Source organism: Polypterus senegalus, chromosome 9, assembly GCF_016835505.1.
Source record: "Polypterus senegalus isolate Bchr_013 chromosome 9, ASM1683550v1, whole genome shotgun sequence".
Lineage (NCBI taxonomy): Eukaryota > Metazoa > Chordata > Cladistia > Polypteriformes > Polypteridae > Polypterus > Polypterus senegalus.
In genome coordinates this window covers 172166609-172184465 of record NC_053162.1, presented here as the reverse complement: position 1 = coordinate 172184465, position 17857 = coordinate 172166609, and the positions used below count along the sequence as shown (strand labels likewise).

The window sequence follows — 17857 nt, the reverse complement described above, 5'->3', positions numbered from 1 at the left end:
CACAAACTGCTGAAAAAGCACTGTAGTTGTCGATCATGTGAAATGGCAGGGCAGTCAAAGAGTAAGTAGTTCTTTATGTGGCGACAAAAAGAAAAAATATCTTGATACTTGTCCTCGGTGCATCAATGATACCTTCCAATAAAAACAATTCAATACCTAAACTTGTTTATTCACGCACCTCTACAGTATTTACTCTTTGTTTATTCATTTATAAATGTGACCACAATGCTACTACAAGACCACAGGAAACACTGCCATGGTAAGCTGCTTCATATATTTATGGTTCCTGCCTTGTATCCAGTGCTCCAGTCCCCCATTATCTTGAACTGGATAAATCAGGTGTTAGAATGTTCAGTCCTGTACAATGTGAGCACACAAACCAATATGTCTGGAAGCTCAATGTTAGTAATGAGGATCCAGTTTACAACCCTTTAGCCTATCATTTAATAAACTACTATAATAAACTGAAAAAACAGATTTGGGAAAAAAATCTTGCTAAATGACTGGGCATACAAGGCACAATGAAATACACCAGTCATTGAAAGATTCGGTAATGGCAGCCAAAGTGGGCACACTTTTTAGGTTTCATACTGAGCGAGCGGCTAAGATGGAAAATTAAACAATTTGAAATAACCCACAACTCCCTATTGCTCTCTCTTATAATTAGGACCCCACCAAAAAATAAAACTCCACACAACAATGAATAAGTCATTCTAATAGCATCTGGAGAATATAATGGACATACCACTAGGTTGAGAAAGCTTTTTCTGGTGTAATAGTGTCTTTTTATAGAACATGGCCTAGATTTGTCCATTTCTGGCAGCTAGCTAAATTGCAGTCAGCAATAACTGCCTCTAGAAGTATATTACCTGACATACAACTCTCAAGGGAACTGAAGACTTGGTAAGCATCTCTCATACACATCGAGACGCATCATAAAAAAGAATGACAAAGTGACCCCTCCTCCCATTTTCCCCAGGCGTCTGGAAACCCGTCATGTTTTGATAATGAGCCTGAATCTCCTGATACTTTTTCAGTCCCTCATGCATTGCTTTCAAATCTTCAGCAAGCTTTGCTCCATTAGGTTAAATGACATTCATACATTTTTAATCTAATACATTGGAAATGGAATTAAATAAAGTCTCTCGCTTTTATGATAATTCCTCAGATAACATTTTTAAAGCAAACTGTTAGAAACTGTAACAAGCTTCAATTAAAATGGCCAAACATTTTAAAAATTATCAGTGAAGACAATACTGCAACCATGCATATGTCAGATATACGAGCCTAGCACTCCACAAGTAGAATAAATGTGGCAACTCATTTAAATATAAAAAAAGGTAATTATGGAAACAGCTCAGCTGCATTTTTGCTAAAGCCTTAAGCATTTTACAACTCCGTTTAAATCTTACTTTTCCAGACCTTTAGACTAGAGCATTAAATTGAAACAGTTTACAGTAAAAGACAAAAAAGATTGGTTTCTTTTCAAATCATACACCTACTCATATTTTATATGCATTCTTAACACACACACACACACACACACACACACACACACACACACACACACACACACACACACACACACACACACACACACACACACACACACACACACACACACATACATACATACATATATATATATTAGTGGCGAGTGGCTAGGGCTGCTACCCAGCCGGGATGCCCAATAGGACCGGAGGAGGGCTTGCACCTCCTCCACATCACGAGGGGGTGACCACCCTGGTGGCTTTGGGGACCACGGGTGCAGAGCTTGGAAGACTTAACCCTGTAGGGGCCCGTGGTCACCGCCAGCGGGCACCCCAATGCCTACAGAGCCCTGGACCTCAGCACTTCCACCACACCCGGAAGTGTTTTTGGAAGAGGATCGGGGACATCCGGAGTGCTTCCGGGTACGCAGCCAGCACTTCCACCACATGGGGGAGAGCCGGTGGAAGATTGCTGGGAAGCACCTGCAACATATCCGGGTGACTATAAAAGGGGCCGCCTCCCTTCATTAAGAGCTGGAGTCGGGTGAGGAGAAGGACAGAGCTTGAATGAGAAGAGTGGTGGCGGCCTGAAGAGTGAGGCATTTGAGTGTGAGGCATGGACTTTGGAGGAGTCTTGGGGGTTTGTGTGTGCACTTTAGTTGTAAAAAATAGTTGTAAATAAAGGTGTGATGGTGCGTTCAACATGTCCGCCTGTCTGTGTCTGGGGCTTGTTACACAATATATATATATATAGAAACGTCCCTTTTTCAGGACTGTGTTTTTCAACAATAATGTTTTAAAAATCCAAATAACTTTACAGATCTTCATTGTAAAGGGTTTAAACCATGTTTTCCATGCATGTTCAATTAACCATAATCAATTAATTAACATGCACCTGTGGAATGGTCGTTAATTTAAGGTCACAGTTCTAATAACGCAGGACACTAAAGAGACTTGTCTACCGACTGTGAAAAACACCCAAAGAAAGATGCCCAGGGTCCCTGCTCATCTGCGTGAACGTGCATTAGGCATGCTGCAGGGAGGCATGAGGACTGCTGATGTGGCTAGGGCAATAAATTGCCATGTCCGCACTGTGAGACGCCTAAGACAGCGCTACAGGGAGACAGGAAGGACAGCTGATCATCTTCGCAGTGGAAGACCATGTGTAACAACACCTGCACAGGATCGGTACATCCGAATATCACACCTGCGTGACAGGTACAGGATGGCTACAACAACTGCCCGAGTCACACCAGGAACACACAATCCCTCCATCAGTGCTCAGACTGTCCGCAATAGGCTGAGAGAGGGTGGACTGAGGGCTTGTAGTCCTGTTGTAAGGCAGGTCCTTACCAGACATCACCAGCAACAACGCCGCCTATGGGCACAAACCCACCTTCGCTGCACCAGACAGGAGTGGCAAAAAGTGCTCTTCACTGATGAGTCACGGTTTTGTCTCACCAGGGGTGATGGACGGATTTGTGTTTATCGTCGAAGGAATGAGCGTTACACCGAGGCCTGTACCCTGCAGCGGGATCGATTTGGATCGATGGCTAGGGCCATTCCTCCCAGAAATGTCCAGGAACTTGCAGGTGCCTTGGTGGAAGAGTGGGGTAACATCTCACAGCAAGAACTGACAAATCTGGTCCAGTCCACGAGGAGGAGATGCACTGCAGTACTTCAAGCAGCTGGTGGCCACACCAGATACTGACTGGTACTTTTGATTTTGAGCCTCCCTTCATTCAGGGACACATTGTGAAACATTTTTAGTTTATGTCTTATGGCGTTGACTCTTTTAGTGTTCATACAAATATTTACATATTAAGTTTACTGAAAGTAAAAACAGTTGAAAGTCAGAGGACGCTTCTTTTTTTGCCGAGTATATATATATATATATATATATATATATATATATAATACATAATAAATAAATAAATAAATAAAGAGAGAGAGAGAGAGAGAGAGATTCTTGCCCAGCAAGGAGGCCATAATGGATGAACTGTGCGGACAGGCATACCAGGAGCAGTTTATTCTCCCAAATGACAGGTGGCACTGTTTCTGAACCAGATTAAGACATCCACAGGGAGGTAAGGGAGGTGGTGTCTGGAAACGCAGCCCTATCGGGGTCTATACAGCCAGAGAGTGCTACAGAGGAAGGACTTCCCTTGGTTCTGCAGAGCACAGAAACCCGCCGGACAACCTGGGCATGACACGGGAAGCAGTCTCTGGGTTGGAGTTAAAAGAAAGCTTTTATATTGGAGGAAAGGACTTCTTTCTTACTTTACTACTCTCAATAGTTTTACTCTGGCTGTTGGCCTTCCTTTCTTTCTCATGGGTGGGGGTTGACTTGAATTTAGTTTTGTTAAGTTTCGACTTGATTGTATGGAATATTATATTTGATAAAAGATTAAAAAAAAAAAAACAAAAGGTGGAAGGAGACAATTTACATTTTGGCTGTTAATTGTATGAAGAAGGAGTTGAAGCCAAATAAAATAAATACACAGACACACACAGTATGCAAATGCATATATACTATATACATACACACATGTATTATCTATTGTACTTTTACTTTTTAAATGGTAGGAAGTGTTGTTTTAGAAAGCACAGTTCAACCCAGCAACATCCTAATTACAAGGTCTCTCTAGTTTAGCCTCCCTACCAAATATAAAGGTTCACACCATAGTTCTTAAGCCAAAAGTGACTCAATTTCTTTACCTTGTATTTCTCCCCAGAAAAAAAGTAATCCAATTAAAAACAAGACGGATAATTTAATACAGGTGGTGCTACCCGAATTTTCATAGTATTATTTACCTAGGCACCAAAATACAAAGTGTATCCCATTCAGAATGCTACTGTAAAGGGTACGTTACGTAATTTCATTGAAACCAAAGAAAGCCAGTGTATGTTGGAAAAGAAAGTATGGACTTGTAATGGAATATAATACAGTTACTTTTCCAGTTTTGAAGTTTACATTGGTGAAAATGAACAATGTATATTAAATTATTAAGCAGGTTTATACTTAAAGGGAGAAGCAAATCTATCAGTAAAAGTCAGGAAAAACTTTGCCTAACTACACCCCTTCTTGCTTTATACAGCAAAACACAACATAAAAAGTGATATAGTTTACGTCAAGCACTGCCAATGAAAAATAATGAATACAATAAAAAATATTTAATGTACCTTTTCCATTGGTTGCTGATGCTTCCTGCAAGTGCCTTATTGACCTGAAGATAAAATTGGTAAGAAAAATTAAAAATGTACTTTAAGAGTTAGAAACAGTCATTTCTATTAATTTTATTACAATACATTATGTTTCCAATGGTTACATTCAATAATGACACTAAAAATATATGCATTTTCCTCTACAAATTAGAATGTCTAAGCAAAGTTTAATAAAGTGTCCTTCAAAAAACGCATGTCAAAGCCACCCTGTACTAAACAGTTAATTTATAGCAATCAGATCAATTAAACTTTGTTTTAAATAACTTCTTAAATGAGAATCTCATACAAGACTATATTGACAGATGTATAAAATAAGGAAAACCTTGATAAATCCAGACCATCATTACTGGTTTGCCAGTCATTTTCCAGATTTCCCCAGTTGCCACCCAAATATTTTTCCTCCACATCTTACTACCCTGGCCATCCTTTGGGGTTAGACCCATTCTTTTTGTATCATCTGACACAAACTTCAACCACATCTTCCTTGGCCTCCCTATTGGCCTAGTCCATTCCACCTCCATCTTGATGCACCTCTTCACCCAATCATCCAGTGCCTTTCGATCCAGTGTTGCACAAGTTCAACTTGTTCAAAGTTCAGTTCACACAGAATAAAATAAATAAATTCACGTTCACAGTTCACCATTTCAATTTTGAACTAGTTCATGTTCAGTTCATTTTGTATTTTTTAAGGAGTGAGAATAAATGACCCATGAGTTTACTTTTTTCAGTTTTGCATGCCTTACATTAGGTTATTACTGTGACCTTCTTGAATAAAATACAATAATTATGAAGACTTCTTTTGTTTAAATACACTTTACTGAGTTATACCCAGCAACAAACACGTAGAAACATATATGCTAATATCCTCCTTGTCAAAAAATAAATTAAATAGATACAAGCATACTTATAAATTACCACTCTATTTCCAACAATGTGACACAAACGCTACCAGTTAAAATTCACATCACATATTGCATGTCCAACGGGGAAAAATATAAAGTGGCCTCACTTTTTTCTAAAAGTGAAAGTGGAGTTTCACCGTGTGCTCGTGTCAGCGGGGATGCAGCTTAAGCACAAGCAGACAGACATTGAGAGTGCCTATTTGATCTTACGTTATTTTTTCCCGAATACAAATAAATGACAAAAAATTCATACAAAATAAATATCCACTAAAAAATCCACTATCTGTGCTTACCTGAAAACCATATTCATTTAATCTGGATCTAAACCAGATCTAGAATGTCACATAATACTGAACTCGCTCACATTCAAGTTCTTCACTTACGTTAAGTTCACCATTCTCAGAAAAAGGGGCTTGTTCAATGAACGCACTCTTTTGAACTAGTTCATGCTCACACCACCTTAGTCTGTTTTTATTTGCATCATTTCCACACCAGGCTCTTCTCTTAACTCAACATTCATCTTCTCCTCACGTCTGTCACACTCTGCACTTTATCTGTTCATTCTTTTCTTTCCAGCTGTGCTTTACACTAGAATTACCAATACCTGAAGTTTCTTTTTGTTCCTGGTGTTGCGCTGACATCATGCACCAGAAGGCGTGAGCTTATTCAGTGCGAGCAGGAACATGCAGGTGGCCGGTTGCTTGTGCTACAACACGCTTGACTTGCCGGCAATCAACACACATGTACTGTGCCAGGCATGTACCTGGTTCACTAAGAAAAGAAGAGTGTTCATGGCTCACCTGGCAGAGGAACTTCGTCATCGCTTCTTACAAGAGAAGGCGATGGAAAAAGAAAAGGAGGATGCAACATCAACAAGCTTCTGTTCCAATACAGCCGCTTCGCCCAGGAAAACAAACTGAGTCAGTGTCAGGCGCCCCTTCAATGTAATAGAAACCACAGCATAGAAAGAAGTGTGTACATTGCAACAGGTACACATGTCGTAATTGTAGAAGGGACGGTCCTTGGGTGTGTGGGAACTGTTAACATTTGAATTTGATGATTGCATCTAGCACGGGACTTACCTCTCTGTACTATTCTTTCCTCTGCATGTCCTGGAGTACAAAAGAAACAGCACCATGAACCAAAATGTGGAGACTGGGCAAGATCGAAGAAAAAAAAAAAACGCGGTCACGGATTACAACTGCAAAATTGTATGCAAATTATTATGAATAATATGAATAATGTTGCATCCGTGCCACAATGTTTTCCGAAATGTACTACACAGGTCATAAAATTAATAACTCCAAATATCATATATAACTACTGTATGTCTCAGTTTTTTTTTGTCAGTGCTGCTTTGACATCATGGACTATAAGATGCATACTAATTCAACGTAAGCAGGAACACTCAATAAAACTGAATAAAAAAAAAAAAAATCAAGAGACAGTGAGATACGAATAAGGGAGATTCACCAGCGTTTGTGTGTCAGCTTTTATCCATCCACATCAGAGAATGTCCAGTTCCATTGTTTTAAAACACCACTCACATCTACAGTTATTCCCAGTTTCAAATAAAAACTAATAGCGTCAGATCCCTTAGTGGAGGGGATTGGGGGTAGTACGTATCGTAATCGCGACTGAGAGAATAAAAGTGAAAAAAAATGCTAACTTTTACAAGTAGTATAAATTTAAAACCAGCTATTGCAGACGGAAATCAAATGTATGTTTTTATTTTATAATATTAACAATAAGAGCAGCTCACTACTCAAAACATTAAATATATACAAAGCAGTCAGGATCGAACTGGGGGACTCTTGATTACAAGTCAGCAATTCTTACCGCTGTGCCACAGAAGCTGTTGTATTATCCTCGAACCTTTTGTGAAAGTGTTTTTTTGATCTTTGGACTTCAGGCTTCACACATTATATAGTTTATGTCTACATTTTGTCATTAATAAAATATGAAAAACGTTTGTTTTAACGAAGTGCTTACACAGATTATTGTAGAAATGGAACACACATGAAATGCACGTGTTCCAAATAACAATCTATTTCCATTCTAAAACTCCAGCACTTCACTTCCAGATAAACAAGGCTGGAACTGGGAGAACTTTGTGCCTGTTCTGCAGCACTGGGGGGATGGAATAGTAGGCTGTTTGCAGCTTGTCTTGATTGGCACATTTACAAGACAAAAGACGCTGACTTAGAGGTGGGAAGGGTTTTAAGGTGGGCCGGATTTACAAGTTTTTTCATAGGCTTTGGTAATTCTAGTATTAAGGTTCCACCTTCAGTGCCAGAGAGGCTCCTTTTATAACTGAGAATGGTGGTCAGCTTCTGGTATTTGTTTCATAAACCTATTACTTTAACTATCGCTGTTGCTCCTGCGCCTCTGTCTGTACTCAACATTTCACCTAAGTAGCAGAACTTCCTTACAATTCCCAAAATACATCCTTTGATGACATCTAAATAAATCCAGCATATGTTTTTGTCTTGAACATATTCATACACGTACAGCACATACAGTGTGCTTGTCTTTAATTTAACATTTTATAAGTCGACTTAATTCATTGTTGTGATGTGCTAGAGGCTACCATGGAAGGAGTAGGTAGCAGCATTGCTTCAGATTATTCGATCAGTCAACAGAATTCACTCCTGACTTCTCATCTGCCTTTTCTGCCCTGCTTGTTCTGCAGATTAAGAACATTTAACTGATCCAGGAAGGCAAAGGGAGAATTAAACAGAAAAGTGATGTTCTTTAGCAGGGCACAGAAAAAAAATGTAAAAAAATCATAAGTGTATTTTAAGGCTGTTATTGCTTATGTGTTACTTAGAAATTTGCTCATGAAAATGTCTGCTTTCTGCTGCTCCACTGCACCCCAGCTGCCCAAGTGTTTAACTTTTCCATTAATCAAAACTCTTTAAGGGTCAAAGATGAAAAAAAAAGTATAATAATATTAATGATGCTTGTATACATGAATAATTTAAAAATTAATAGAAAATGACTAATTCCACCCTCATTACCATTACACACCTAAATAGGCTGTAAAACAGCTCTTTTCACAGTCAGTCCATTAGATGAATGAAGCGCCTGTGTGTGAAATGAGGCCATTCCCCAAGAGGATGGCTTAAACACACCTGTCTCCTGGATAGTCGCTAGTAATAAAGACTACATTATGCAGACGAAAGAACAGTCGAAGCAAATCTGACATAAGCAACTTGAAAGGTTCAGAAATAAGGTAAGAAAGTCACTGATAGCCTCACAAAATACAGCGAGCTCTATTATAAAGAAATGGATAAAATGTAAGCAAACTGCATTATCAGACAAGAATCTGGTGTCCTACAAAACTTGGTACTCAGGCAGTGAGAGTGCTAATCTGGAGGGCCACTGAGAAATGTATGACAAATGTGAAAGAGAAAAGAACCTACCCATCACTGTACTTGTCTCTCACAGATCTAATTTTTAGTGGTTTGATTAAGAAAAAACACCCCGTTTGAAGAAAAAAAAAAAAAAACTCAACACAAACTAAGGTTGTCTTAAGAGTCTAAGTGGAAGACATTTACACAGTTTGGAGAGATTAAACCTGGCCAGTTGCCCTCTGTGTACTTTGTTTGACATCAGCATAATAAGATATTGACTTATATGTTTGTGCACAGCCACAGTATACAGGACTGTAATGCTAAAGTGAAACCTAAGTCATCAGACAAAGCTTTAAACTGAATCCTTATTCTCAACTATGATCATAAACTAATGAACAGAAGAATGAGATTGCAAGTATAAGCAACTGACACAGGGGTCCTTTGCAGGGCTGCTGGTTTACTCTTTATGACAATGCAAGATGCCAATAGAGTAAGAAGACTAAACTCAAGAGTCTAGCTTCTGAAGATCCAGATCAAGAGGAGACACAGCTAAGAAGATTAGGCTATGTAGTGAAGATGATAGCTCTGTACACAAATTTATAAGGAATGGCCCCACAATTACACTAATGACAAATCCAAGAAACACTGGATAAATAATATCTGTCAGGTGACTGAAGTGTTTCATGCTGAGAATGAGATTGTATGGTATATCACAAATAGTGTGTTGTCACAGGACATCGACTAAAGAAAGTGAAGATTCCAAGTAAAACAATAAAATATGAAGAAACCCTTTTTATATTGTCACTATCTGCAGGCCCTTAACCTGCAATTGCTCCATCCTGGATATGACGTTAATCTGCATCCAGTCCTGCATGTAGGCCCTCCAACTTACAAACCTGGGGGTTGGTGGCAGAATTGGCACTCCAGCCACCATAAAAAAACCTCACACTGTTCCATTCCATCTGAACTAGTGTGGTGCTAAGGTGTCACCCATTGCATGGCTATACTCTGGTCCTAATCTGGGATCCTGAGTTGGTTTGTCATGTGGTGGGTACAGCTCCTTACCTTACCTATTATCTGCATAGGCACAGCCATCAGCAGTGTGTCTGTCTGTGAAGAGAATGTCGACCTTGTCAAGAGGTTTACTTACCTCGGCAGCGACATTCATGTCTCTAGTAGCTCTTCCTATAAATCAGTAGACAGAGTGGGAGAGCATGAGGGAGAGGTCACTGGGAAAGGGGTGTGTGGTGCTCCTGATATTTTTGCAAAAGGACAAAGGTCCAAGTATTTAGAGTCCTGGTGCTGCCTGTCTGGCTACATGGTTACATGAAGACTGGACTCTTTTGGTACTGTGTCTCTTCAGAAAACCCTTGGGTACTGAAGGTTTGAGGTTGTGTCAAATGAATGGTTACTCATGGAGTCCCAAATGAGACACATTACCTGCATTGTGAGGGAGGCGTCAGTTACGGCACTATGGCCATGTGGCATGATTCCCTGAGGGTGATCCAGCTCGTTGAAGATCCCAGTGGCTGGACTAGGTCAAGGGGGTGCTCATGTAACATCCAGCAGACTGATGGTAATTTCTAGAGACGGGGACTGGACTGCGTGTCTGCAGGATCCCGAGCTGTTTTGTCATGTGGGGGGTGCGGCAAAGCATACCAGTGCATGATCCCCAACCTGACCTGAATATCTGCATAACACCTGCCTGTAGGTTGCTCAAGATTTACTCTTCTCTCATCTTCAAACAAAACTAATGAGATGTGAAGTATCAAGTTCTCATATAATTGTTCATTAAACAGTGGACTTCATGTTTAACAAAAAAAGAAGTTTATAAATGAGATGAGGCCATAAAGTACAGTATCTGCTCAGTAAGGTAAGATGAAAACTTTTCTGAACATTCCATTTAGTCGTTTCTTAAACAGTGAAGTGGCAGCAAGATGACTACAGAGTTTGCTCTCATCCACCATTAATCTTTGTCTGAAAACAATATGTTGGGGCTTTGCCTTACCAATATAGTTCTTATCATAGTGTCTCTGTCTAAACATCATGCTCATCATACTTAATTAGCCCGTATTGATTCCAAGATGCTCTTTTTGACAGCTGTGGAAGGATTAACCAAAATTTTCTTCACTGATGACAAATATCAAAAGAAGCCAAAAACCCCTGCATTTAACTGAGGTTATACTGCACCTTTTCAATTTAGCACATATATACATATAGCCTTACCAGACAACAGGGAAGAGTATAGCACCACAGCAAAGTAAATCCACCAGAAAAAGAATCTCCTTCCACAGACCATATTCAGTGGTGCCTTCTTCAGTGGAGTCAATAATAATGTAAGCAACATTTGCCAATACCTATCAACAAATGGAAAAGAAAGAAGGAAGACAGACAAATGTTGGAAAACATTAACTTCCCAACCGAAATGTAATCGGTCATTATCAAAATAGTGGCTTACAAAGAGAAATCAATACCTGAAGAGGAATGACAATCATAAAGATCTTCTTGTCTTTGTCAGATAAGATGTGCTTTATAAAAGCCCAGCCTGTTCCAATCAGGGCTATAGTGATAAACAGCAGGGCTCCCTTAAGCCTGGAAGAAAACACATTTCTTTTAACTAGCAAAGCTCTATTTCTTCCTAAATGTAATGTCAATATTCAAGTTCAAGTTTAGTATAGATTTCATTTATATATAGTAAATTAAATTAATTTGTGCATGTTTCCTACTGACTAATTACAGTAATACAATGCAAATTATATAATTATATATAATAGCAATTATGTTATACATAATACCAATGTCCACTGAGAATTTCATGTGAATAGCCTCATTGGAAATATATTTAATGAAAAAATAGTTGACACGTTCAATACTTATTTCACCCACTTTGTATGTGTACATATACACAAAGTGGGGGAAATAAGTATTGAACGTGTTAACAATTTTTTCATTAAATATATTTCCATTATGCACAAACAATACATAACAATACATAATTTAAAACAAACAAGCGTGGATTTGTTGTTATGAGTGGCTATTGAGTAACCATTTGACCTGTAAATGAAAGCTGTAAGTCAACTGATGAAAGCACTAACAGTCCAGTATTATTTGCAGAATGCAGAAGGAAAATGGATGTGCAGAATGCAATGATCGTGTGTGCTTTTTTTTTAAAGGCATCATGTGTTATACAGTGCATCCGGAAAGTATTCACAGCGCATCACTTTTTCCACATTTTGTTATGTTACAGCCTTATTCCAAAATGAAGTAAATTTTTTTTCTCATAATTCTACACACAACACCCCATAATGACAATGTGAAAAAAAATTGACTTGAGATTTTTGCAAATTTATTAAAAATAAAAAATTGAGAAAGCACATGTACATAAGTATTCACAGCCTTTGCCATGAAGCTCCAAATTGAGCTCAGGTGCATCCTGTTTCCCCTGATCATCCTTGAGATGTTTCTGCAGCTTAATTGGAGTCCACCTGTGGTAAATTCAGTTGATTGGACGTGATTTGGAAAGGCACACACCTGTCTATAGAAGGTCCCACAGTTGACAGTTCATGTCAGAGCACAGACCAAGCATGAAGTCAAAGGAATTATCTGTAGACCTCCAAGACAGGATTGTCTCGAGGCACAAACTGGGGAAGGTTACAGAAAAATTTCTGCTGCTTTGAAGGTCCCAATGAGCACAATGGCCTCCATCATCCCTAAGTGGAAGAAGTTCGAAACCACCAGGACTCTTCCTAGAGCTGGCCGGCCATCTAAACTGAGCGATCGGGGGAGAAGGGCCTTAGTCAGGGAGGTGACCAAGAACCCCATGGTCACTCTGTCAGAGCTCCAGAGGTCCTCTGTGGAGAAAGGAGAACCTTCCAGAAGGACAACCATCTCTGCAGCAATCCACCAATCAGGCCAGACGGAAGCCACTCCTTAGTAAAAGGCACATGGCAGCTCGCCTGGAGTTTGCCAAAAGGCACCTGAAGGACTCTCAGACCATGAGAAACAAAATTCTCTGGTCTGATGAGACAAAGATTGAACTCTTTGGTGTCAATGCCAGGCGTCACGTTTGGAGGAAACCAGGCCAATACCATCCCTACAGTGAAGCATGGTGGTGGCAGCATCATGCTGTGGGGATATTTTTCAGCGGCAGGAACTGGGAGACTAGTCAGGATAAAGGGAAAGATGACTGCAGCAATGTACAGAGACATCCTGGATGAAAACCTGCTCCAGAGCGCTCTTGACCTCAGACTGGGGCGACGGTTCATCTTTCAGCAGGTCAACGACCCTAAAAACACAGCCAAGATATCAAAGGAGTGGCTTCAGGACAACTCTGTGAATGTCCTTGAGTGGCCCAGCCAGAGCCCAGACTTGAATCCGATTGAACATCTCTGGTGAGATCTTAAAATGGCTGCGCACCGACGCTTCCCATCCAACCTGATGGAGCTTGAGAGGTGCTGCAAAAAGCAATGGGCGAAACTGGCCAAGGATAGGTGTGCCAGCTTGTGGCATCATATTCAAAAAGACCTGAGGCTGTAATTGCTGCCAAAAGGTGCATCGACAAAGTATTGAGCAAAGGCTGTGAATCTTTATGTACATGTGATTTCTCAGTTTTTTTATTTTTAATAAATTTGCAAAAACCTCAAGTAAACTTTTTTCACGTCATTATGGGGTGTTGTGTGTAGAATTCTGAGGAAAAAAATGAATTTAATCCATTTTGGAATAAGGCTGTAACATAACAAAATGTGGAAAAAGTGATGCGCTGTGAATACTTTCCGGATCCACTGTATATTCCACTGCATCCCTGCTCAGGAAAAAACTGGCTTAGAAAATAGATCGATGGATGTGCACCTGTAAAAGATGATAAGCATACATGAAGACATAAAGACACTCTTTGGATGTGTAAGGAAATAAAGCAGTTAGTTTTCTTTTCTGATGATACCTGCTTCAGGTAATCAGTGACGGTGACACTAAGAAATATATGCTGCTGATCTGCTTCATAAATGGAAGTGTCAACTTTCTCCTTTTTCCTTAAGTCTATGACAAGCTAATTGGTCATGCTCAGAGATTATAACAGACAGATTGCTGCCCTGGTACAACTACGTTAGAAGACAAATCACATCTCTATAAGCCAGCCCATTGTTATTGTTGACCAGTGTTAAGTGTAGCGCTACAATTGTGATGTTTTAGAAAATGTAATGATGTAGCTGAAGATGTGCTGGGCCACATAGCTACAGGAAAACAAAAAGTACAGTGGGGGGTTCAGAAAATTACTTTGGGTCGCCTATATTCGAAAGCAATGTGGAGCACACTGCACTGTTGGGTATCCTAACACAAAAAAACTGAAAGGACCCCTGTTAAAAGGACTGCTAGGTACATGGCATTGTCAATACTTTGTTATGTAAAATAGAATTCAATACATGACAAACAAAGAATGACAAGCACCACAGGAAAAGTCTCAGAAAAGCAGAAGGTGTATTGATTCTCCTCCCACATAACTCAAGATAAAATGTTTACTTCTTCTACTAGGATACACTAAGATGTTTTAGGTATTTATTTGGCAAAGAAACAAATCTTTACTCTTTAGGAGGCTGAGAATGAAAGGCCATTCAAGTCTGAAGAGTCTGCCAGAGTCTCTATCCAGTCTGCAATTTTGATTTTTTTATTTTGTTTGTTAGTCATCTGGAATTTTAGATGTATAAACAGGAAAATGAAAAGGAGAGCAAAAGCAGCAACACAAGCAAAGCCACCAAGAAATGAACTGGTCATAAAATTGTGTAGAATGAAGATATTCCTTTAAAGTCATTCTCCAGTGTTTAGATCACATGATTGGCTTTAACTCTTCATTAAAGTACATGTGTTTTGCAATTATTTACACTTACAAGTGGGTGATGTAGTAAACCACAGCCCAGCCTTCAATAGGAAAGCCCTGGCTTGAGATGTAGTAGTAATCAATCTAAAAGAGACAAAGAATAAGCATCATTACAAAGATGGCAGTGGAGATGAGGAAACAATCAATGGAAGTGAAGTGAAGCATAGTCTACCATTTAACAAGCTTAGGCTAGTAAGGATAAACCCAACACTGGAAGTATGGATTGAAGCTTTAACACTTGTGCAGTCAGTGTGTTTTTAAATCACTCCAAAAAGAAGACACCTTTTAATATGCCCTATTACACACTGCTATATTACAATATTGATAAAACACTGTATTATTAAAAAAAAGAACAAACTTTGGATTTGCACTTTCTGTTTTTCTTACCAACTCTGCACATCCCTGCCCCCACCCCCTTTTGTATTTTCTGGATACCGAGACAGATATGTGGGTGTGGATGTGCCTGTCTCTTTATAAATTACACAGAGCTAAACTACTGCCATATTCTGAAAAGCAGCAAAGACTCCTTCTCCTCAGGGTTCATCCTCTACCTGTTATTTCAGATTTAAACTTTCATCAATTAAAACAAATATATTGCCCTGTATTACTGGCATTAATTCCATTCCCCCTCTCAAGTTCTAAACTGGAATAAAATCATAGGTTGTCTTTTTTATAGAATCCAGTAGTCAATCAGTAAAATATTCTTCATTTCTGACTTTGAACTGTATCCTTGGACTTAACCCTCTGTCCAAACGGAATCGCCCCTCTTGGCTTTGTAATACTACAACAACAACATTTATTTATATAGCACATTTTCATACAAACAGTAGCTCAAAGTGCTTTACATAATAAAGAATAGAAAAATAAAAGACACAATAAGAAAACAAAATAAGTCAACATTAATTAACATAGAATAAGAGTAAGGTCCAATGGCCAGGGGGGACAGAAAAAAAAACTCCAGACGGCTGGAGAAAAAATAAAATACTATAACCCTCTTTCCTTAGTCCCATTTTTGTCTTGCAGATTGAATGTCTTTGCCCCCAGAAAAAAGCCCCTTATTTCTTATGGGCTTTAGATAGGACATCATGTTTTAAAAATAATTCAATCCACCTCAAATATGGAGTCTTCATACTCCTCTACTTACAGGTTTTCCCTTTCTCTGTTATTAAAAAAAAGTTGTAATGTTTATATCCAGTTAACATGTTCAATCAAAATGTGATTGCACAAAAAAAAAAAAAAGAACTAAAATGTAATCAGAGCAACATCTGTCCGTTGTTCAAATCCACTTTACTCATTATAGGGAATCTTAAGATGTAACACAGGGTCAAACGTTCAGTTTAATAAAGATATAAAAATATGTACTTTGGAAAAATAAAATAATTTACATACCAATTGTTACAACTAAATCTAACATAGATAAAATCTCAGAAATTCTTGACAGCTAAGCATGGAGGAAAGCACGAGCAGGAATGGGGGCTGAATCAAAAAGAGCTGAGTCGTTGGAATGAAACAGGTAGTCGACCAGTATATTGAGGAAGCCATTTGAACATAAAGAAAAGGTAACAAAGAAACAGTCTCACTCTCTCTCGGCTGCCACTTCATCCAATGGCTAAGCCAAACCAAACTGGACCAAAGACTAAGTGGTTTATTAAGACAGAAGCCACATATGGGATGCTTAACACGAAACAGGTCGTATTATTGTTATTTTGCTAATATGTGTATTCTGCTTGCTTATAAAACTGCTCGAAAAAATTACGGGAACATTTTGAAAACACATCAGATCTCAATGGGAAAAAAATCCTGCTGGATATCTCTACTGATATGGACTGGGTAATGTGTTAGGAACAAAAGGATGCCACATTGTTTGATGGAAATGAAAATGATCAACCTACATAGGGCTGAATTCAAAGAACCTCCCCATAAATCAAAGTGAGAAAATAATTCGGTAGGCTAGTCCATTTTGTTGAATTTTCCTTGCCATTGTTGTGCACCAGGAGGAACCCAGGAGCCACTGCACCAGCACAGGGCCCGAAAATGGGTCAGAGGATTTCATCCCGATATCTAATGGCAGTCAAGGTGCCGTTGTCTAGCCTGTAGAGGTCTGTGCGTCCCTCCCATGGATATGCCTCCCCAGACCATCACTGACCCACCACCAAACCAGTAATGTTGAACAATGTTACAGGCAGCCTAACACTCTCCATGGCTTGTCCAGATCCTTTTACGTTAGCCACATATGCTCATGGTGAACCTGCTCTCATCTGTGAAAAGCACAAGGCACCAGTGGTGGACCTGCCAATTCTGGTATTCTATGGCAAATGCCAATCAAGCTCCACGGTCCCGGACAGTGAGCACAGGGCCCACTAGAGGACATCAGGCCCTCAGGCCACCCTCATGAAGTCTGTTTCTGATGGTTTAGTCAAAGACATTCACACCTGTGGCCTGCTGGAGGTCATTTTGTAGGCTCCGGCAGTGCTCATCTTGTTCCTCCTTGCCCAAAGAAGCAGATAACAGTACTGCTGATGGGTTAAGGACCTTCTACGGCCCTGTCCAGCTCTCCTAGAGTAACTGCCTTTCTCCTGCAGTCTCCTCCATTTACTTGAGACTGTGCTGGGAGACACAACAAACCATCTGGCAATGGCACGTATTGATGTGCCATCCTGGAGAAGTTGGGCTACCTGTGCAACCAAATTCTGGAGGGTCCAGGTATCGCCTAATGCTACCAGTAGTGACACTGACTGTAGCCAAATGCAAAACAAGTGACAAAACAGATGAGGAGGGAAAAATGTCAGTGGCCTCCACCTGTTAAACCATTCCTGTTTTTGGGGTCATCTCATTGTTGCCCCTCTTATTAGTTTAATTAACACCAGAGCAGCTGAAACTGATTAACAACACCCTCTGCTACTTAACTGAAGTTTTACTGACTTGATGCTATACTCTGATTAAAATGTGTTCCTTTAATTTTTTTGAGCAGTATATTTTGGCCATGTTATTTATAATACATAATAAATACACATG

General features: G+C 39.5%; 1 protein-coding gene across 1 annotated transcript in view; it reads right to left on the bottom strand.

The window, feature by feature from the left end:
* The window catches only part of gpr107 (G protein-coupled receptor 107), a 191091-nt gene that overhangs the window by 110922 nt on the left and 62312 nt on the right, over window positions 1-17857 (bottom strand). Inside the window, exons 11-14 of the mRNA XM_039764256.1 lie at window positions 14853-14926; window positions 11448-11565; window positions 11200-11330; window positions 4674-4717 (exon numbers count right to left, since the gene is read on the bottom strand). Coding sequence (XP_039620190.1) covers window positions 4674-4717; window positions 11200-11330; window positions 11448-11565; window positions 14853-14926 — 367 coding nt within the window. The remainder of the gene's footprint in view (window positions 1-4673; window positions 4718-11199; window positions 11331-11447; window positions 11566-14852; window positions 14927-17857) is intronic.